The sequence below is a fragment of the Empidonax traillii genome, unplaced genomic scaffold, assembly GCF_003031625.1.
Source record: "Empidonax traillii isolate 1590-97213 ecotype Southwest subspecies unplaced genomic scaffold, ASM303162v1 scaffold62:size2133460, whole genome shotgun sequence".
In the NCBI taxonomy this organism is placed as follows: Eukaryota; Metazoa; Chordata; class Aves; order Passeriformes; family Tyrannidae; genus Empidonax; species Empidonax traillii.
Genome location: NW_020955255.1, coordinates 1,937,449 through 1,959,869, shown reverse-complemented (window position 1 = coordinate 1,959,869; position 22,421 = coordinate 1,937,449). Strand labels below are relative to the sequence as shown.

The following is a 22,421-nucleotide window of genomic DNA, read 5'->3' as shown; positions in this document are numbered from 1 at the left end:
GACCCCGCCCACGGCGCGCCCAGGGCGGCGGGGCCGCGCGTGCGCCGTGAAGGACCCGCGCGGTTCGAGCGCGGCCCGGGCGGCCCCGGCGCGGCTGAGCCGGGAGGGGGGCGGGGCCTGACACCGACACCGGCTCTGATACCGACCTGCTCGGGGCTGCGGGCCGGTCCCTCCCCGCCGCCCCCCTCCGCCAGCCCGGCCCCACAGCGCTCTCCGCCCGGCGCTGCTCCCCCCGCGTCGCCCGGCGCGGCCCGTCCACCCAAGGACGCTTTGCTTTGCTTTGCTTTGTCGCTTCGCTGGTCACGGGCAGTGAGGCAAGTTTTGGCTATTGGCGTGTGCGCCGTTCCCGTGCCGGACTCCCCGGGGGCTCCGAGGTCACCGCGATGCACCGTGTGCGGGAGTTTTGGCATCTAATGTATAGCGGGCTTTTCCAGTTTTCCTGCATGGCAAGTCGCGAAGCTTTTTGTGCTTCACGAACGAGTACAGAACTCCTTTTCTCAAAAGAGGCAATTTGTACAGTTATTTTTATCTATTGAACATGGGAAGAGGTAGTGTGTGGAATGTACCTTTACATGTGGAGATTTGTGTTTTCTCTTGTCTTAGAAAGAAAAAAGTGTGGGTTTTTTTGTATTTTTGTTTCATCTCTACATTCTTTTGTTATGTTTAAAAATATCTTTGCAAATAGTCTTCACATATGCTTAACAGTGTTTTAATATTAAATATGATTTTAGCTGTATATGTGGTACCAATGGAATGTACTATGTGGACTTGCTCTAAAAGTGGTGCTGATGAAGACCTGTTTGCAAACGTTCAGTCATTACAGAATCAGCTGAGGAGAACTGAAAAAAACCTACGAACAGTAGAGAAAGAGCTTTCTAGGTATGAGTGTGTTTGGGAATGAGAACTGCATGTCTTTCATAGTGAATCTGTCTTGTTCAGTGTAATGGATTACTGCAGTTAGCTCTTTTTGTGCTTTCCGTCTAAACAGTCTTGAATAAACAACTCTAATAAGCAACTTAATAAAGAAAAACTGGAGTAGTAACTTTATACTCTCCCTTCTACACTAGTACAAGTGAACATTATGGCCACTGCTTTGCTGAGGCGACAGACTTCGCTCTGGAGGATTTTGTACAGCCTAATTACAACAGTCAGGGCTTTTCTAACTCCAAGAAGAATTCTGGTAAAACATCTCACCGAGATTTTCAAAGAAAACCCAAAGTAAATATTGCTCTTTATTTCCTATTATTGTAACTTTGGTTTTCTAATCTTTGCTATGTTTTTGGATGTTTTTTGGCTGGTAGGGCTTGGAGCAGATACACTGTAGTATTGGACAACGATATCAATGGAGCACTCTTAAACATAATATCATTTCAATATGGTTTTTCTGCTAAGTTTCCATTGTGGCCTTTCAGTGCTTGAAGGAGAGTTATGAGAAAGATGAGGACAAAGTTTTTAGCAGGGCCTGTTCCAATAGGACAGGGGGTAATGGTTTTAAACTGAAAGGGGGTCAGTTTAGATTAGTTATAACAAGTAAGTTTTTTACCGTGAGGGTGGTAAAACATTGGGCACAGGTTGCCCAGAGCGGTGGTAGATCCCCCATCCCTGGAAACATTCAAGGTCAGGTTGGACTGGGCTCTAAGCAAGTTGATCCAGTTGAAGTTGGCCCTGATCATTGCAAGGTGGTTTTACTAGATGTCCTTTAAAGGTCTCTTTCAACTCAAAATATTTATGATTTTATGATGTATATGTTGCTTATGTATCCATATATGTGTGTGTGTATATAAAACCATATTTTTATGTCTAGTCTTACTCAGTATCCACAACTTTGGATAAAACTGTGGAAGAATATGAATGTCTTCAGGAAAAGCTGGATGCCCTTCAAGAGCAAAATGCATCTTTGACTTCTCAGAACCACTACCTAAAGAACAGGGTGGAAACAATGAACTTTGAATTGATGCAGTCAAAAACAAAAGTATGTATCTTTATCATATTCATCAAAAAGAAAAACAAACCCCAACTCCCCCAAACATCCTAGTGATCGTGATTTTGGAGTTTATAATTCCAAGCAGAATATTCTATTTTTTTGTCTTGTCTTAGTCTAAGTTTAACATTTAGTATGTATTTAATATTCAGTATTAATCGTGAACAGAATGTTTTGGAATCTATTTCTCCATGGGCAAAACAACTGTATTAATTATGAGTTCTAACTGTTCATGTTCCAAAGTTTAGTCTAAAGCCAGTAAGCCATAGAATGAAAAATACATTATGAAAGAAAATAGTTCAGTATAGGTATTTAGTACTGTACATTCACGTGTCTGAGCTACCTTGAGATTAATGTGAATAATAATGGCACAGTAGTCATTTGCCTAGAAAATGAAGAGTTGATCTCATTAATCCAAATTAATAAATTAATAAGTGAAGATGGGTTAGAAGGAAATATAATGTCTAATAAATCATTACTGATTTAGTATACACTTGTTTGTACAGGTTTGTTTCATGACAACTATATTCTTATATTTGGGTTGTATGTGATGTTAATAAAACATAGCTATTCTTAGTGCTTTTTGCTTGAGAAATGTTATCTCCAAGACAGTACAAATAAATAGATAAACAAAACATTTGACTGCCTGTCATTGAAATAAGAAATAGTTGAATATAAACTTCTTGGAAAAAGCAAGAGACAGGACATATAAAGAAATTTCCTCTGCAGAAAATTGGAGGTCATTTGGTGTAGATGAACAAAGGTAATTTACAGTAGGGTTAAGAGCACTGTCATTCAGTAAGCAGATTGTTCTTATGTGTCTCACCTGAAGATAAATATGCAACTCTTAATGCAACCCCAATTATGTTTGTATTTCAGATTTCGTATCTCGAGTCCACTTTAGGTACACATTTAGTCAACCTCCCGAAGTTGAAAGAACAGATTTTAAACCTGGAAGCAGAAGTTTCAGCTCAAGATAAAATTCTGAAGTAATAAGTGTACTTTTAAATCAATGTTTTGTTGTTGTCTGCTTGCTGGTCCAGTCTCTTTTTTGGGATGACATAATTACTGGTACTGTGTGAATCATGTAATCTGGGTCTGAAACTTTCATTTCAGAGCCAAAAATAGGAGGAGGGAGGTGATCTATTCTGTGCTGAATGTACTTCAAGAAATTGAGAAAAAATTATAAAAGCTGACGAAGAAACCAGTTTATAATGTGTGCTAAGCACAAATATGCCCTGATAATTGGATAGAGGGATTGTGTGCTACATGACTGCATATATTCTGTTGTAGCAAGCATGCATATTTTCAAATATGACGGTGCATTTTGTGATACAAAGGGTCAGCCACCGGGGTCCTTGGCACTTGAGACACCTGAAGCTTATTGATGAAGTTTGGACACCTCTCCAGACTGCAGACAGACTGCTGGGGAGTCTGGAGGCTGCAGGTGTTCCAAGCCTGACCTACAGAGTTGCAGCGTGTTTGACTAGCGCTCCTCAAACATCATGTGCAGAAAACAACAGAAATCTATTTTCTTTACAAGAAAAGTTCTTGGTTTTTTTTATTATGGTTTGTTTATTTGCCAGAGATGCAGAAGATAGACTAGATCAGAGCCGGAAAACAGCAATGGAAAGAGAAAACATGTTGCAAAGATATCAAAAGGGCTATAAAAATCTGAAAACGGAGTTAATTGAACAGAGCAAGCAAGGAAAGAGGTACTAAGTCATTTTAATAAATGGAATACCGAATAATAAGTGTGTAAGTGCTTATTTCCACTGATAGTTACTTATTTTGTGGAATCGAATTACTTTTCTGCTTTAGGGATGGTATTTTTTAAAAAAGGGGAAATCCTATGTGAACGTACTGATTATTTAAACAGGCACATTTAAAATCTTGAAATTAGTTGGTAATTGCACACTGATACTGTACACTAGTAACCAGCTTATCAGCTGCCTTTTTCCCTTCAGGACAGATGTACTGCAATGGAGAGCTGAAAAGACTCCAGAATATATTATTCCTGAATTATTTTTGTCTTTATCTTGCAAGGACCTACAATCCATGCTCAGTATTCAGCAGTACTGAGTGCTGTATTTTTGGGGTTGGTGCAAGGAAAGTGATAAAAGCACAACTTAATCAAGAGAACATTTTTGTTATCCTTAATCTTACCTATCTACATGGTACTGTTGAAAAGGGTTCCATAATTCTGTCTCCATCCCTGTTTTCCTTTCCTATTGCCTCTTTTAGCCTAGTGGCTCTGTGGCTACTGGGAGGGTTAGATAATTTCTTTTGATTGTTAGAAGTTACCATGTACAGTCCTATCGCTTCCAAAATGTCATTTAAAAAAAATGAGAGGAATAATAAAAAGATTCCTATCTGCCCTATTCATTTAACTTCATTACCTGGGGCAGAAATTAACTGATTACTTGGGAAAGCATTTCTTGAACCTTTTGAATGCAAACTCTTTGTTTGGTTTCTGTATCTACCCATAAAATTACCTCTAACCTTCTTATAGCAAGACAAATGGAAATACTGTGGGGCTTGCACTGCTGGTTGAAGAAATGTGTTGCTTTATGACCGCCATTCAGAGCACGTGGGGTTGGAACTACCTGTACCTAGTTACTAGTTGCAAATGTAAATATTTTGGTGCTTCTGAAAAGCTGAGCTTCTGCCAGCTCTTAGAGGCAAGTGTTACAGCTAGTGTTAGCAATTATTACAGTTTTCTTTTAATCATTAATTGCCACAACTTACTATTCTTTGGCCAGGGAAACTGAAGTGCTTTAGACTGACACTGTTTTGTTATTCTGAAGTCCTTTTATCCCCTTCTCTGAATACCTGTGCCATCTCCAGATGGGTGGTGGTCCTCAGACTGAGAAACCCCACTGTGAGGGTTGGCTGTACTTAGAGGAGGCACTGCCCCATGCCCACAGCTCCCTTAGTGGAAGAGAGGAATGTTCTTGAGCAGCAGTAATTCTCTGTGTGCCTGTGTTGGGGGTCCTGAACAGACTGCACACCTGAGGGTACTGCTCCAACTTCTTCCCTAGTGAGTATCGATAGTGATTAAAGGAAATAGTAGGGGGTTGTTCCTTTGAGCAGTTCCTCACACGATATTTGCGCCTTGGAAAGTTGGAAGAAGAAAGAAAGTACTTGGAGCAATTACTTAAGTAATTGTTTTTAGTAACTGGAGGAGATAGTTATGTAATGGCTAGAATTTGTGGTTTTTGAAATTGGTTTGCTTCTTTTTCTTTGCAGAGCAGAACAGCAAAGAAATGAAGCTTTGTTGAATGTGGAGGAGGTGACAAGAGCTTTCAAAAAGTATAAAGCAGAAATAACTGAAAAATTAGAAAAGGTGAGAGTTTTTTCTTCACTAGTTTTTGCCATGGTATTAAGATTTTTCTTCTTCCAATAAACTAGGCAGCTAACAGCAACAGGTTCACCAGTGAGTCAACTGTTTCTGCTTGTGGGTGGCAAAGTCCTAAGAGAGATGGGATAGGGTAAGCAACTATTTGTGGTGATAAATTCAGTTATACAGTTTTACACTGTCTTTGCACAGTGTGGACAATCTGCATCTTTAGAGTATCCTAATACTGCTGTTTTTTCTTCTGTCCCCTTCTTGCCAGCTAGGAATTTTACATTTTAAACGTATAAGATCCTTCCAAAAGAACTCTTTTACTCCATTTAACCTGTTCAATAAAACATGAGCTAGAGGAGAGCTAAGATGAAGATGAAATCATCTCCCAAAGTTCCAGTGAACAGATTGTTAATGCTTCCTGCCTTGTGGGAGGAGAAAATACAGGTCTGAGACAGTTACCTCTGACTGAGAATTTTTTTTTATTGGACTTCTTTCCACGTGGAAGGAGATTGCCCAACCACAAATATGCCCTAAAATATTAAATTAATTTTTTCCCAGATGACAGAAGAAGAAAACTTCTTTGTCCCTTTTCTTCACAACAGTGAGCAACACAATTATCTACAGACTTAACAGAAAGAAAAAACAAGAGCATAGTGTTTATAGTATTCTTTTAAAAATAGCCAGTTGGTCATGGAAGCTTAGTTTATTGATGTAAAGTAATGAAAAAAAATTGCTTTCTAAGGTTAAAGCTGAAGAATTAGTCTTGGGAAAACGTTTAATTAATTGTGAAAAGGAAAAAGAGAAGTTGAATGAAAAGTGCATCAGCTACAGAAAGGATCTAAACATCCTAGAAGAGCAACTAAGGTAATGTAAAGGCTTTTAAAAATCTCTGTACAGTTTTTTGAGAAGGAATTACGTGCTACAGTTGTCACTGTGAATGTGCTGCTCCATTCATATAGTTCAAACCAATAATTTTTTTTTCTACATTATTTCCTATAACTAATCCTTAAATGTTTTAATCCCACGTGCTGCCAAACATTCCCAGTAAGATTTCACCCCCCAAGCCCTCTGGGGACACTGGTTCCCTTGGTCTCTCACTGCTGCCTGTGCTCTGTGGCTGCTCTGGTCTCATGTGCTGCTGCCTGGCCCTGCTAACGCCCCTACCCTGGGAGTTCCCTGGCTGGAGTGAAGGATACCCTTGGCATCCTGTGGGGAGGCTGCACTCAGGCTGCAGTGGAGGTTGTGGTGCTCACTGCAGCTTCTGGAATGGTCAGACCTGGTTTTGATGCTCTCTGTCCCAACTCAAAGGTCCTTTCCCACTTATAAGTTTTTATGCTCCTTGTATGTTTTGTTTCAGCCATCCTTTGTAATTCCCTCATTACTTTAATGAGGGAAGGCAACCATCAGCTGGTTGTCTTGAGAGCTGTTAGGTTTGGACAAAGACCTGCACAGACGTTTTGGGGTATTCTATTTACATGTATTGTCCACACTCACATTCCTGTGTAAACTGTTGTTCTTTAGGCCATTTTGGTAAGAGTGGGCAGTGTGTGAATACCTTTCCATGAGTTTGAACCTACTTAATAAGTCTCTGCTTCTAAGGTTTCTTGTTGTTGTTGTTGTTGTTGTTGTTGTTGTTGTTGTTGTTCTCTTCTGCTCAGTCCCAGGTTTGGGACTCACCGGGGCCTTTGCTGAGCTAATTCAGTTTGGTAAACCAACAAACACCTAAAAAACTAAATAATTTGAGATAAGCTAAAAGTACAGTTGTCTAAGCGTACAAGCAGATAGCAGAAATGGGACTCCTCCCTGTCTTGTTATTAACAGAATGATAGAGCAGCTCAGTCTTAGTATCTTCATCATTTTGATTTAACGTGTTGTTATATAGTTATTTTATCCTGTTCTTAAATTGCCCTGACTTCTGTGCAGTTAAAGCTGTTTGGTCCATTTCCTACCAGTGACTGTCCTGGCAGTGCTCAAAACTTCACGAAGTTGCTCAAGAAAGAAAAGTTGTTGACTCTCTCCTTTTGTTTGCTGATAACACTTCACATCTTGCTCCTTAGGAACATTGAAAGCTTAGTAAAGCAGCAAAAACTTTTCTGTCCTCTGTATAGAGCTAAGCCTACCTTTTGAGAGGCAGAAAACTAGTAAAACAGTGCAGCTATGGTGTGTTCAGGTTCTTCTAATAATGAAAATTCTCTATGTTGAGCTATACCTTTTTAAATGCCCTTTTAGGCAATTAAAGGAAGAGAATAACAGCACAAAGGAAGAAATTAAGACTCTAGAGGCAAAGAACACTGAAATGACATCAATGCTGAGTCAATCTGATCAGAAGATCATCAAGCTTGAGAGTGAACTTTCTGAAAAAGAAATAGTGCTTAAAGAGCAAAATGCTCTACTAAGTGAGAATGCAGAGCTGAGAGCACTTATTGCACAGCAACATAACCACTTGAAATTATGTCATCAAGAAATTGAGGATTCAAGGCAAGAGCTCAACATACTAGAAACCATTATTTCCCAGTTGTCTTCAAGCACATCTGAAGAGGTACAGTAACAAATACAGCCTTAAAAGTATTGAAGTATTATGTATTGAATAATTTTAAGGATCAAGTTATCCAAACTTTTAACATTCTGGCATATGTGTCTTAAAAATTACATGCTGGTATAATACCTTAATTAATCATGCTGTGAAGCAATATGAAATTGATTTTTCATTGATCTTTTTTTCCTCTTAACTTTTAGTTTAAGTGGAACCATTTCAAACACCAGCTTTTGAGTTCTTCAACGAAAGAAGTTATCTCTGAGTCTTGTGAATCAAGTAAACCTTTGATTGCAGACCTGAGGTATAACTTTCTGGTTACTGAATTATGGCAAGAATAGGCAAATAATAAGGTGTTATTAGAAAGAATGTTAAATAGTTGTTTCCTCCTTTAAAATAGCATTAAACTGTCAATGAAAGAAGCTGAAATTCAAAAGCCTCATGCAAACTTAACTATCTGTACTGGAGCTGAACATCTATCTAATGGTAATGAAGGACAAGAAAATAGCAGGTTATGTGGCCTGGAAACAGAGCCTGTCAAATTGATCAGAAGTCAAGGAGGTAAGCTTTCTGAAATAGCTGTACAGTTCTGTCTAATTAATCCACAGAACAGAAATGTTCTGTTGGGGTTTAATTGTTTTTATAGGTATTTTTTTTAAATAAATCTCTGTGAGCTATGAGGTATGGTTTGGTTGAACAGTGAGCATTTTGCCACCTTGGATACTGTCATGTTCTCTGGGCACAATATTTTTCTTTCTTTTGCTAGTTAAGTTACTTGTTCAGCAATAGCTAAGCTAATAGTTGTGCTGAAACGGAACCATGTATTCCTCTCTTTATGCAGGTTATGGCAAGGTCTCTGTATTTTTGTTGATACTTTTCTCTGTAACCTGCTGTTGCAATATTTCTGCCATTGCTTCTGGGATTACTATCAGGACTGCTCCAAGAAATTACTTCAGGGCCCATGTATATGTAATAATGGTGTCTTCACTTCTTCTTGTTTGTTGGGTTTTTGTTGAGGGCCTTTTCATTTCCTTTCCTGAGTCACAGCTTTCAGTTACATTATAGGTTTGTATGTACTTTTATAAATTAATCTCAGATTTATTTTTTTTTACTTTGAGAGAGGAGAAAATGCCAACAGTTGGAACTTATAAGCAAGCAATTTGAGAAGATGAAGCAAAGATTCCAGAAAGAGATAGAAGAGTTACACACTAAACTGACCAAAGCAGATGATGAAAATTCTTCTTTGAAGACCAGCATGGCTCAAAGGAGCAGTCAGTTCCGAATCATACAGGAAGACCTATTGAAGAAGGCTTCAAAAACTAGCAGCTTAGAGAAAGAAGTAAGTTTTTAGCAGCACTGAAAAAAAAGTCACTTCTTCTTTGTTTCAGTAATCAAAGATAATGAAGACCAATAGTTATTGTCTTCAGTTAACTGTAATTGTCATATTAATTTTTAAATCTGATTTATTTGAGAAAAATTTGAAATAAACTTTTCATCAAGCAGAAAAATTTAAAGATAGCAGCCTTAGCTTGTTAGCTGTTGGAAATATGGTTTTAAAGCTGATGTAGTTGTGGGCTTTTCTGCTACTATTTTGATTTGTTATATGGAAAATATGCTGAATCTCATTACTTTGGTATGGTTTAAATAATGTGTAGTCTTAGGAAATAAATGTTGAAATACACTTGTATTTTTCCTCATTAAATGGTAGTACAGTTGCCAGAGATAAACATCATTACAAGAGAGCCACAAATGAAAGAAATTAGGCTTCAGCTCATCTCAGGTTGAATAAGTTCAAATGCTAATGTTTATGTTCCGGTGCTAATGTGTTTATAGAGTTTGACATAATAGGCTTGCAATATTTTCTAATGATCGACATAAATGTTATAAATCTGTAATAGCTATTTTACTCACAGTTATCATTAACTGAATAAATTTAGGTAAATTGTCCTGAATCTTTAAGTAATAAAATTTAATAGATCAACAAAATAAATGATTAATTAAAAATGCTATAGTAATACCTAAAATGGAGCCCATGATAAGAAAGTCTATACAAATACTTGAATAAACCCCTAACAGTTGTTTACATGCTCTTTAGTGCCATATTTTTAATTTCAGATAAGAAAGAAATCTTCTCAACTTTCTGCCCTTGAGGAACAGTTGGAAGAAAAGACTATTGCTTATTCCACTGCTGCAGCAAGAAATGTTGAGTTGGAACAGGAACTCATGGTAAAATGTTCTCAGTGAGAAACTACGTTTATGTGAAAAGACTTAAGTGGAGATGAAAGTTTAACTTAACAGTAGTATTCATGTATTCAAAATGGATGGACTTTCAGATCTGCTAAATAATCTGTGCAGTTTTTAGGGTAGGCAGTCTTTAAAATCTGAATCTTGTTTCAAAGAAAACATTCCTTTTTCCCTGCCTTTGAATATGGGAAGTTATTAATGGACACATTGCTTTTTCCTTAGGATATGTGCAATGAAGTCGATTGTAGCATTGCCATTTGTTTCAGTGACATACATGTAGACCTGTGGCTAAAAAAATCTTCAAAATGGTATTTTAAAGATGCCATCTCTCCATGGGAGGGTAGAATTTCTTTTTATCTTTGTCAGAAGTTATCTGTGCAACAGTCCACCTTGGCAGGCACCTTGTCTTTGATCTTCTCTCCCTGTGTTACATCCTTTGAGATGACACATGCTGTATATAACTTCAGTATTTTCTGTGTTGTTCTTTTACAAAAATCTAGAAACTAGATGATCAAATAAACCACTAATATCACTAAATATTTCTATTAAGTCTTTCTGTTGTTGCCGTTTCCCAGGGACAAAGTAGACGCATTCATGAGTTGGAAGCAACTATGAGTGAAGAACATGAGAAAATAAATTCTGCTTTTGAAAATGCAAAGTTGGTTCACCTGGAGCAGCACAAAGAGATGAAGAAACAGTTAGAACTAGTAAGACCTTGTGTGCTAGTATGTATGAGTGTTATACTTGGTAACATTTTCCTACATGAATTTCTTTGTCTTTCTTGTAATTGTGAGACACGTCCATTTAAAAAGTTATATTAAAAAGTTCATTCTTCTCCCTAGGTTTCCTGATTTTACTCCATTTTCCATCTAACTCTACATGACTTTTCCTCTGAAATATTCATATCCTCTTTTCTGCTCAACTAAAGAGAAGTAAGGACTTAGGAAGAGTGCTGTTGTTCTTTGCTCCAAACAAAGAAAAAAAAAAAAGTACAGCTTTATTGCCTACTGGGTTTAAACCATGACAGCTTCTAACAATGTTTTCTTGTTGGCTGAACCTCTGCCAGCCTGAGCCTTATGAGCATCTGTGTTCAGGGAGAATAGTTGGTGGGTTTTTCAGTCTTTGAAGAAGAATTCTGTTGCTTCATGTGATTAGAAATATAACTGTGGCTACTTCTAGCTGTTCAAGAAGCTTGTCATCCTTTACTAAAGAATGTATGCATGTCTTGGCTGATGACAGATTATTACACTCTGTCCTCATTCCCTTGATTCTCCTCTTGATTTAAGAGGTTTAGGATTTCTTGATAATTTTAAGACTGTGCAATACTGCTGATGGCAAGACTGTATTTACTTTTCATTAGAAAAGTGATGGGTGAATAGAACATTTAGGTGCAAAAATTCTCATTTAAGTAATAAATTTTGATTTACTTATGGACAGCTTCAGACACAGCTGGAGAAGAAACATCAACAGTTTATTAAACAAGAGAAAATAATCTCTTTTTTACAACAAGAGGTTATACATAAACAGCTTCATCACATCAAATCACTGGATGGGCTGCTGACAGGAAGCAGAGAGGTAAGGTTGGCTCTTATGCAAATTGAACAAGTGATTAGTAATAACGAAAAGCACATCCATAAATACATGGGAAAATTGGAGAATGCGCTCTCTGAGCTTGTGTTGGACCTGTTTGCTATCCAAGTGGTTTGTTGTATTTGGGATGTTTTACAGAGATTTAAAATAAGACCCATTGTAATTTCTCTTCACTAATCTCTTGAATGGGGTGGGGAGAGAGAGACAGAGTCCAGTGTGATTTAGAAAGCTGCTAGTCTGGTTGCAACATTGAAAGCATCAGCCAATCTGCAGCTAAATTCAGCACAATTCTCATTGATGAGAGGTCTTAGTTTTGAAACCAAATGGTTAAGAAAAGCTTAATTACTGTGGCTTAAGATGTTTGGGGGTTGCTTCATTATAATTTTTATCCATTTGAGGTTTAAGGTATTTGTTAGAGATGACTCCAAATCAATATTAAAAGGGTAAAGCACATTAACAGTGTTGATGTCGCTCAAAGCTCTTCCTTTCCCTTTTGGTGAAACTCCAGCACTGTCTCCCAGTGCAGAAAGGGAAAACACTGTCAGTAACTTTCTCAAAAGAATGGTATTAAGAGTGTAATTTTTGTATCTGAGTGTTATTTTTGGAAAACGTGTGTCAGCTCACATATGATAATAATTCCAAATTTATTTATACTGTTCTATATATAACAACCTGTGATGGATTAATGACTTGGTGTTGGGCATATGTCTCCTTCTGAATTCCAGCTACTGACAAATGCTGGAATATCTTCTCGTAACTGGTAGTCTCATCTGGTTTAAACACAGTATAAAGTATTGTAATTGAATTTCACAAATAATTTTTATTTCTGAATACTATTTCAGTTTTAAAGTTTATCATAGTCTTCTGTGACTATTTTAATACTGTTTTGATGAAAATGTAGCTTTTCAGACATTTCCTACAAAGATGACTTTTAACACAGTTTTTAGACTAGTTAATACAAAACATGCCATGCAGTTTTAAGTGATCTATTGCACTCAACTAGGTACAACAAGTTGAGTCAGCATTAAAGGTATGTAAGGAAGAAGTTGCAGTGTACTTGAGTCACTCACCAGAAAATAAGGAGATGTTTGAAAATCAGCGCAAAGACAGGTCTGAAGAGGTAACAGCTTGTTTTACAACTCTTCTGTATTGCAGAGAACACTTGTTATGATTGATTTAATCTGAAAGTTTGTGAAATAACAGCCAAAACGTTTGCAACAGGTACTGTGAATAGGAAGTAAGCTGGGAAAAGATGATGCATTTTCTGAGGGTAAAGGGGAAAATCATAACTAAGAAACACTGGGAAATCATAACTAAGAAACTTAGGGAAAAGAAGCACCCAGATAAATGAATTGTTGACAGAAGTAACAAATCAGTATTATGTGAAACAAAACCTTATCTTGGGGAAAAAAATGGAGGGAGCACTATTGCAATATAAATTTAGGTGCATATAATTGATTTGTTTTTTGATTATCTTAATGGGGAAGAAGTCCTGAGCATAAGAAAATGTTTACTTCAAGCCCCAGAGTTTTATCATACTTTCTGCTACTACATGAAAGCAAGAAGGAACTGAGTTTAAATATCAGAATGCATTTTTCTTTGTGAGTGTGCCCAACCTTGTGAACTAATTATATAGTAGGCTTTTTTTTTTGTTTTGTTTTGTTTTGTTTTGTTTTTGTTCCCCAGAATGGTTTCCCCTGGCATTCATCACTGAGAAATCAGACTGTTCAACATAGGACAAGTTAGGCACTCAAAATTCCTGTTTTTTATTGGAATGACTATTATCATAGAGGTAGGAAGAAGGGAAGGGGAAGACTGAGAACCAAATCTCAAGAGGAAAACCAGGACTTTCTGAGAAATAAGGAAAACTGACATAAAGAAAAGTGATTTAGAAATTTAAAATCTCTTATATATGTTTTAAAAATATTGACAAGTTATATTTAGAAAGCAAGAATAAAAAACTGGGACTGCTAAGTTACCACTATCCTAACCTACTTTCTGAAGCACAACTCGGTGATGAATTATGAGGTCTGGTATGCAGTGTTGCAACTGCAGTGCAGCTAAATTCAGAGCCAGAAGTTTTATTGAATCATAGATGTGGTTCTGTGCTCATTAAGGGAGAATAGCTATGCAAGTGAAAATAAAAATATTTTCTTGTAATGGATAATAAATGTCTTTTCAGCTTTGTTGTTTACAGAAAGAAATAAAAGTAAAAGATCAGAATATTCAGGACATGAGTGAACAAACTGTTCTCCTACAAACTTTGCTTCATCATCAGCAAATGTTACAACAAGAAACTATTAGAAATGGGGAGCTGGAAGATAATCAGATTAAACTTGAACAACAGGTACAGTATGGTGAGAAGTATCTACATAAAGAGAGAAAATTAAATGCCTTTAGATATGTTTTTGTAATGCCTTTAAAGTCTGAGTGTTTCTTTGATAACTGAGTTGATAATTATTATTTTAGATACATCTAAAATAAAGAATTTGGTGGTTTGTTTTATCTTAAACCAGGTTCTGTGCTCTCAGAAACTCTAGCTCGCATTAGAGTGGCTGGGTACTTCCAAAATCAAACCCTACACTGCAGTTAAGGAGCGGTACACTTAAATTCAGAAAGTTGTGTCTTGTTATATTTACTAGAAACTATTTGTCTTTCAAATGTGCAAAGTTCTAGTCTTAAATTATATGCAGACTAACATCTGTTGCGTTATGTGAGTTGCAGGACAAGGGTGTGTGTTTCTTTGGAATGCAATTTCAAAGTACTCTCCAAATACCTTTGCCAGGTATCCACTTTGGAGAAGGAGCTTCAGAAGCAGAAAGCACGTGCAGCAGATGAGCTGAGAAAGGCAGAGGAGAAACTTCACTTCACTGCTCAGGAGGCAGATTTAAACAGACAGAAGGTGGATGAACTGAGCTGTACAATCAGGTAGGTTCAGTGTATCAAGGGATATTCTGCACAGACCCGGATCAGCCAGATTGCTGTCTGAAATGGAGTTCTGCTCTGGAGTTACTCACTTCAGCCTCTCTATGAGCACAGACTCAAAATCAGAAGGGAAGAGGCATGAGTTTCTGGAGCAGTTTTCCAGTGCAATTAATGCATGTCCTGGCAACCTATTTAGCTTTAAGATGGCACTTCATGATGCAGTGAAATTCATAAATGTATCAACTTGCTTGTAACTGTAGATAGTATATTCTAGGGGAACTTGCTAGTCTTATAGAATATTGTTTTGATTGCAAGAACAGCCCTCTTAACATGACTTTTTTATTTCTGTTTTATTCACAAACCTTGTCTTAGAGCATGTAAGGGTATACACATGTTGCTTTTATTACATGGTTCTTTTTTTCTGGTTGCTTCTAATAGGCAGATTAAATTGGAGATGGATCAGTGCAAGAAAGAACTTACTGATATGGAAAAACAAGTAGTGCAATTACAACAAGATGGTGAAAAGAAAGCAGTGCAGATAAATCAGTTGGATATCACTTTGGAAGAAGCAAGATTAGAGCTCAATAAAAAAGCAAATGAGGGTAATTTGGCTATTTTGCTTCTCAGGCTTCCTTTCATTATGCTATTTCTCTTTATGAATTAGACATTTTTCCATTTCCCCCTGTCTTATAATCCAGCACATGACAGTCAAAAAATGATAATTTTTTTTAATATATTAGTAATTCCATAGTTAAAAAAACCCCAAACAAACAAAGCCCAAACCAACCAAACAATACCCCCACAACACAAAAAAATCACAGATTTTTTTTAACATAACTTTGAAAATTCTCACTTCTGTAGCATATACCTTTACCCCAGGTGAAATGAATAAGTAGTTTCCCTGTAAATTGGCAATGCAGATTCTTACTGTGATAAGCAAATGAAACATATACATTTAATAAAGGCATATGCTATTCACAAAAATTCAGCTCTTTAAAAGAAACAGAAAACCCCACAAGGGGGTTTATTGAAATAAACTTTCCTATCCATTCTCTTCCATTTAATTTAATTGGACCATTGTTTTGAACCAGAGAAACACCAGCTATTCTGCCTGCATTTTCCATAGCACTACATACTCAACTAATATATTGTCCCTGCACTTTCTCCTTGGCCAGATGTTTTTAGATATATCCTCATATTTCAAATCATGAATTGAATAAAAACAAAGCAAAAACTTAGGTGCCATAGAAAGATTTTTGTATAAGAAGTCATTGTTATTCTAGACTGTCCTAAAAAATACTGACACTGAAAGTTTATTATGACTACAAATGCTACCAGGTAGTGGTGTTGCATAAAAACCCTGACATGCTGGTGATTAAGCATTTTGTCTTTTGTGGTGTGTGTGTAAAATAGCGAATGATTTAGAAGATAAGCTGCTTCAAAGTGAGACTTGCCACAGGGAAGCCTTGCAGAAAATAGCAGAACTAGAATCTGCATTACAGAATGCCCGGGGAGAATTACAAATCACCTTAACACAGCTTCAGGAATTGCAAGATGCATTACAGAGTGCACAGTCCTCTCTGGAGGAGAAACACGTTGCTATCATGGATCTAACAACTGAGCTCAGGTAAGCTGATATCCTTTCCATCATGAAAACTTACTTGCATTCATTTTTCCTTAGGAATTGCAAGTAGCTTGGATGGATTTTTTCTACTGTTCTTAGCAGCTCTCTATAGTTTTTAGGTGGTTTGCAGCTGTAAGATAACTTGATACTTGAGCTCCTCAGCTCACTTTTAATTTCTAAAAGTGGTGCTGAATTCTTTTTTAGGAATTCTGTTTTAAAATCTGCTAAAATAATTTTCTGATTCCCAAAGCTGTGAAGTAATTGTAAGAAGAATAGTGAAATTTTCCAGTTTCCTTTCTGACCACAAATTAATGATATTTTCTTCTGTACTATTCTTTTTTAAGAATGTGTTGTCCTGATATAGCCAATTAAATAACTTGAATAATGAAGTTGCTGGGGAATCTCCACCTGGAATACAGTAAACAGAATTGCTCCAGTTGGGTTTGTTTCTTTGCAATCAATTAGTTGATTCCTGTTTAGGGTAATGTGGCTGTAAGTAACAGATCTCATGATTTCCAAGCTGGATACATGAAGTTAAGCAACTGAATGTGCATTAAGCAATTAAACATATGAGAATTTCAGGTATTGCAAGAGTGAAATTGAAGACAAAAAGCAAGAACTCCTTGAAATGGACCAAGCACTGAAGGAAAGGAATTGGGAACTGAAACAAAGAGCAGCTCAGGTCAGGTTATTTTAAGTACGTTACTGACAATTGTTCCTGTTATGTAGTAGATAACTTATAAAATCCCTGCTAGGTTTGGTTTCTTTGAAGTATTGTCTCAAACTGTACTGTCACTACAGCCAGAGTCAACCTCAAAACCAGCTCTGTGTTACTGAAGCCTTATGGCACCAGGAAAATCAGGTTGTGCTCCCCTAAGGGAACACAGAGGTCTGTTTTCGTGGAACAGAAGCCTCATGCAAACCTGTCTCAGAGTTCTCCATCAGTGATAAAGTTATAAGACAACTGTTCTCATCTTGATGTTTGCCAAGGGGAAGAAAGAGCTGTGCTGAATTGTGCTTGGAGATGACAAACTCCTTTGCTTGTTTGCACTGGAGCACATTTGATTAGCTCTAAAGCAGCCTCTGAATATGAAATGGTGTCTTGGTCGAGAATAAATTTCTGTGGCTCACTTGAAATATTTTCAGTCTTTGGTCTGGCTTCAGGATTTGATGCCCATCATGGGAAAATTTTTTTTCTGCCACTTATAACTGGCCTCTCCCTGCAGGAGTTACCAGCCTTTGTATTCCAGAATATTTGAGGTTCAGAGAGGAGGAGTGGGGATTTGAATAAATCTGTTTAAGCAACTGACACTGTAAGAAGGCCAGATCTTGCAATATATTTTTGCCACAGTACCCTGTGAGCTGCTCCAGGAATTCATCAAAGCTTTTGATGACTGGATGGTTTTTTTTTTGGTTTGGCAAAATCTGTCACTTTCTAACAAGGTGGATTTGTATAATAAATTGTTCATTATATTTCTTTGAAAATGAGAAATAGGCTTGTATTCTGTGCATATGAGGACCTAACATATTCAGTTATGGATTTTTCCTGATTTTTCCCCTTTTCTTTTTATGTTTGGCCACTATTTTTTTAAACAAGATAGCTAGGGTGCAGTTTTATATTGACTACTCCAGAGAATATTCTTGAGGCTACAAAGGATTAATTTAATTCATTTTGCTGTCATAGTTTGTGATATTACTTCTTAAAATCTACATGCTAATTAAAAATAAAACATTTCCTTTTCTTCCTTTCTCACCTGTAGGTTACACAGCTGGATATGACAGTTCGTGAACATAGGGGAGAAATGGAACAACAAATAATTCAATTACAGTGCAATTTACAAAAGTCAGAGTTGGAAATCAAGGAATGCAATAAAAAGGTAATTCTCAGTTTAAAAACAGTCTCCCTAACAAAGGGCAGCTAATTTTATGAGAAAGTCTGGTCCTGGGACACCATAGCTGGACAGGTTTAATCTAGAAGATGAAAACTGGTTTCTTACTGTAGGGAGAGGGGAGTACCTTAATAATGTACCAGCAAAAATACTTCATTTGTCAATTGAAACTATAAATTTTGCAGGGATATAAAAATGCGAAACTGAAAAGTTATTTTTTCACTTGATTTGATATGATATAGCTCCCAAACTGCTCTTTTGGTAAAGGAACATGTTGACAAAATAAGAAATCGACAAGGGAATCCTAAGTCAGTGGTAAAACTGATGGTTATTTGTGAGGTTTTTTTGTTTTGTGCTTTTGGGGTTTTTTAAATCATTCTAACTCTGGTAAAATATCAGTTCTGATTTAATTGCATTTTCTGTTCAGATTGAGAGCTTAGAGAAGAAACTCCAGCATTCTAAAGATCAGCTTCGTGAAAAAGAGTTTGAATTGCTCCAGAGAGATCAAGAAATAAATCAGCTGAAGAAAAAAAAAGCAAAGAAAACAACATAACCTAGAAGCTCTTGAAAAGGTAAAATGTACAAAACAAATTATCAATTTTTAATGCCATTACTTTACCTGCCTAGAAGGAACTATACAGTGTCTCTTTAGCATAAGTGTCGTTAATTCTCCCAGAATCATTGTACTTTGTATCCTGGTGTTTGCTGAATCTTAATCACTTGAAGTTAAACCAGTTTAGTTACTTAAAAATTACAAATTTAATATCACACTCTTAATTGTCTGCTTTCTGGGGAGAAATTTGAATACTGATTATCTTTTGTAACCTGATTTTCTGGCTGTGGATGACATCGCCTTCCTTGAAATGAAACAAACCAAAATGCTGTATGATGAGAGCTTCTCGTGATTTAGGTACTCTCTCTCAAAAGTTATTGCATCCAAAGAGCCCTGAGATGTAGCGTGTTTATAGGAATGAGAAGTGAGAGTTTTTTGGCACAGTGAATGGGAGCATAATGGATAGAATAAACGTCATTAGATAACTTTATGGATGATATAAATCTTTGGTTTGGTGCATGAATCAGTCACTGCAAGTATAAATGGGACCTGAGATAAGTAGGCTTTGTGCAGGTGATTGCCAGCTAGAGGTGAACTCCAAGGCCACAACGTTTCCTGCCACTTTGGTTGTGCTGCATTTGTGTGTTTCTTGTCCCTAGGGTGAGATATGAGGGAAGGTTTATTTCTGTGTGGTCACCAAAAGCATTTGATCTGTGTTCCAGATCATGGGGGCTTGGCTGGGTAACAGCTGAATGTGAAGGTTGTTTTACTGCCAATTAAAGCAGTGTCAGCTCTCCCTCAGTGTCAGGTTTTCTGTTAGGTTGTTTATGACACTCAAGGACAGGACAGTGAGTGCTGCTCCCATTCACTCATATCATTAACATATTGCCAACTTTTCCTAAGGGATGATTCTTTGCTTCAGAATTTCCTAACTAGCCCCTGTACAACTGCTGACTAGACCCTTTCTTTCCAGACAAACTGCCTTGTTAGTGTTTTTGCTAAGGAATACCAGGTAGGGAGAGGCCTTAGAATGACGTAAGAAAGGCTTTGAAAATAGACCTACTCTAGTAATGTTCCTTTAGAGACCTGGGGTGAAGCAAAAGAAATTTTATTGTCATTGCAGTGAGGTGGATAAACCACTGGATTTTGGAAGCATTCTGCATAAAATACAAAATACATTGCAGAGGGCTTCTGGCTCCACTTAGAATATGATGTGGTTCCTTCTTTGTTTAAAAATTGTGTATATTAACATGATGTAAGAAAACAATTTCTCCATTAGTAACACGCTGCAGAATGACTGACCAGTCTTCCACAGAAACTCTCTGTCCTAGTTCTAAAACCTCAATTGCCTAATTTATCCAGGGGAAAATGGTGGGGGCTGTGTCTTGCCCAGGGGAGCAGTCTGTCTCGTTCTTTTTCCTCTTAAAACACTACCTTGGCTGCTTATTACAGAAAATATATTAGTTCAGGGGAGGAATTGCTAGAGAGGGTTGATTTCTGTCCTGGTCCTCTCTGCCCCTTTGGGACTCATGAAATAACCAGGTCACAGATTTTTCGGTTGAATCGTTCTTTGTTACTGTGCTTCAATCTGCAGAGAGGATCTTGTAACAATTCAGCACTCTGCTACCCTTCAAAGCTGTAAGTATTCCAATTAAAGGAACTGAAAATATCTTACTGAACATTATGAATGAATTTTTCCTTTTTCTGGGAAATTGAAGTAATTTCCTTTATTTAAAAAAAAAAAAAAGCAGATTGGACTTACAGCAAACTAATTTTTTGTGACCCCAGTTTCTTCTGAAATGAGAAATAAAATTGTTTAAAAACCCAATATTAATGTAAACATGGCTGCTGTGTATCATATACTAAAGAGACCAACTGCTCTTTCAACAAGTGAACTGCTGAATAATTACATCCAGCATGTAAACTTGTTTTTCGAAGGAGGGGTAGGAGGAAGCTAAAGCTCCAGAAAGTAACAAAAAGACCCCACCCAACCTCAAACATACTGTGTTTGGCTGCATTTATTTCTATGTGCTGTAGAAAATCCAGTTGACATTCCTGTTGCTATTTTTCTTGCTTTGTATCGTTAAACATCATAAGCTCGCTTTCTCATGATACCTTGATACTGTGGGGGGGGTTTTTACAAACACTTCCTCAATTGTTAGAATCTTCAGTTGCCAGGAACTTAAACACAATAACGCAATCCTACCTGAAACCTTAAGCCTTACACAGGAGAGCAAAAGACAGTGCTCCTTTAAACTGTGCAGAAGTTTTCCAGGGATTTGCATATGAAGATTTCTTAAACTATTCCACATAACATTTTCCTACTTCTCTGTTAGAACTTAGTACATGTTGTAACATTTGTAAATTGTGCTCATTGAGAAAGCAAATGCACTTCAATTATGAGAACAGTGGACAAAAATGCATTAATAATGTCAGTTTAGGGGTCAGAATTTGAGAAAACAGGCATGGACTTGAGACCTGCTGTTAGTTTTCTTGAATTTGTAAGATAAATGTTAATAATGAAAAGTAATATCTCGGTACAAATCTCTTTAGATATGATAATTTGAATGCAGAAGTTTAAAGGAAGGTTCTGATCACAGTTACTTTGTTTCAGGCGCGAGAACTGTGAAGAAATGAATGTTGCCCATTGGACAAGCAGCAACCCAGGAATGCTACTGCTGGCATCATAATTGGGCATTCCAAGAGGAAATTTTAATGTAGTATTTCTAAAGAAGGAATGTAGTTATTTGTGCTGAAGCAGATGATACCCTTTTTATTTTTCCAACTGTTTTTGAGATTATTGCCTTGATATCAGAACATATTAATTTATTTTTTATACTTTAAAATATTTATCTTAAGTTGTAGGAATTAATTTCAGCTGTCATCTTTTTCCAAGGATTTTGAATGGTGTACTTGTTTCATATCTCACTTCTAATTAAAAACACAATGGTATTATTAACAATTTTTGTTTGGGAATATTTTATCTTCTTTTTTTGTGCATACGCAGCGTTGCAGACACAACATCTTATTAAAATTGACCTGTTTGTAAGATGTTTTAGGACACTGATTTGATCACAGACACTGGCAAAACCTGCTTGCTTTATTCCAAGCAGTATCTTTAAGATGCAAAGGGGACCAGGCCATAAAACTTTCTGAGCTTTGAGTTCGTTTATTTCTTACAGCAAAAATCCATAAAAAAATTACCATAGATTAAAATGGCATCATAACTATGCATTCTAAAACATATTTATTTCCATTTTTCTAAAAGTACTGCACAATTTAACTGTACAAGTAGCTGGTGGCCCCACTTTTCTATTTACATAAGCATCAGAAACTGCAAATTTGGTTCTGAGTCCTCAGTCTGAGTCTGAATAATGCATTCATCATTTATGTGCATTAAGACATGTGATTCATACTTTAAAAAATCAAGTTAGTAAAGTTACTTGACTTAAGAGGAACAGAAGTGAATGTGTTGCAATTTAAATCCTAGGCCTCGGTTGAATGTTTTGTATATTAAAAGTGTATCTTGGCCAGCAAATAAATCTGTTGTGTTTCTGCAACTCTGCAAGTGGTCCTGTGCCAAAGTCCTTGGGCAGTCATGGGCCTTTCATTGTTTGTGTAAACACGTTCCACAAATGCCACACTAAGTGGTTCTACAAAACCAGCCACACATTCTGCTACCATAGACAAGGTTAAGAAGATACACTTATCTAAAGTATTTCTGCAGTTTCAG

The 22,421-nt window shown here is 36.9% G+C and overlaps 1 protein-coding gene across 2 annotated transcripts; it reads left to right on the top strand.

The window, feature by feature from the left end:
• The first annotated feature begins 685 nt into the window (after positions 1-685).
• On the top strand, positions 686-22,420 carry CCDC18 (coiled-coil domain containing 18). 2 transcript variants are annotated; one of them, XM_027879985.1, is made up of 24 exons: positions 686-879; positions 1,068-1,218; positions 1,805-1,972; positions 2,861-2,970; positions 3,568-3,696; positions 5,231-5,327; positions 6,073-6,194; positions 7,560-7,869; positions 8,067-8,167; positions 8,264-8,424; positions 8,982-9,202; positions 9,979-10,089; positions 10,683-10,814; positions 11,545-11,682; positions 12,701-12,817; positions 13,880-14,044; positions 14,483-14,625; positions 15,061-15,224; positions 16,036-16,249; positions 16,829-16,928; positions 18,007-18,123; positions 18,563-18,707; positions 20,283-20,326; positions 21,303-22,420. In XM_027879985.1, the coding sequence occupies exons 1-22, from the start codon at positions 695-697 to the stop codon at positions 18,686-18,688; spliced, it is 3,282 nt and encodes a 1,093-aa protein (XP_027735786.1). In that variant the 5' UTR covers positions 686-694; the 3' UTR covers positions 18,689-18,707; positions 20,283-20,326; positions 21,303-22,420. The 2 variants fall into 2 exon arrangements, with proteins under 2 accessions (XP_027735786.1, XP_027735787.1); XM_027879986.1 differs by lacking the exon at positions 12,701-12,817 and having other exon boundaries at positions 10,683-10,832.
• Position 22,421: the final 1 nt, after the last annotated feature.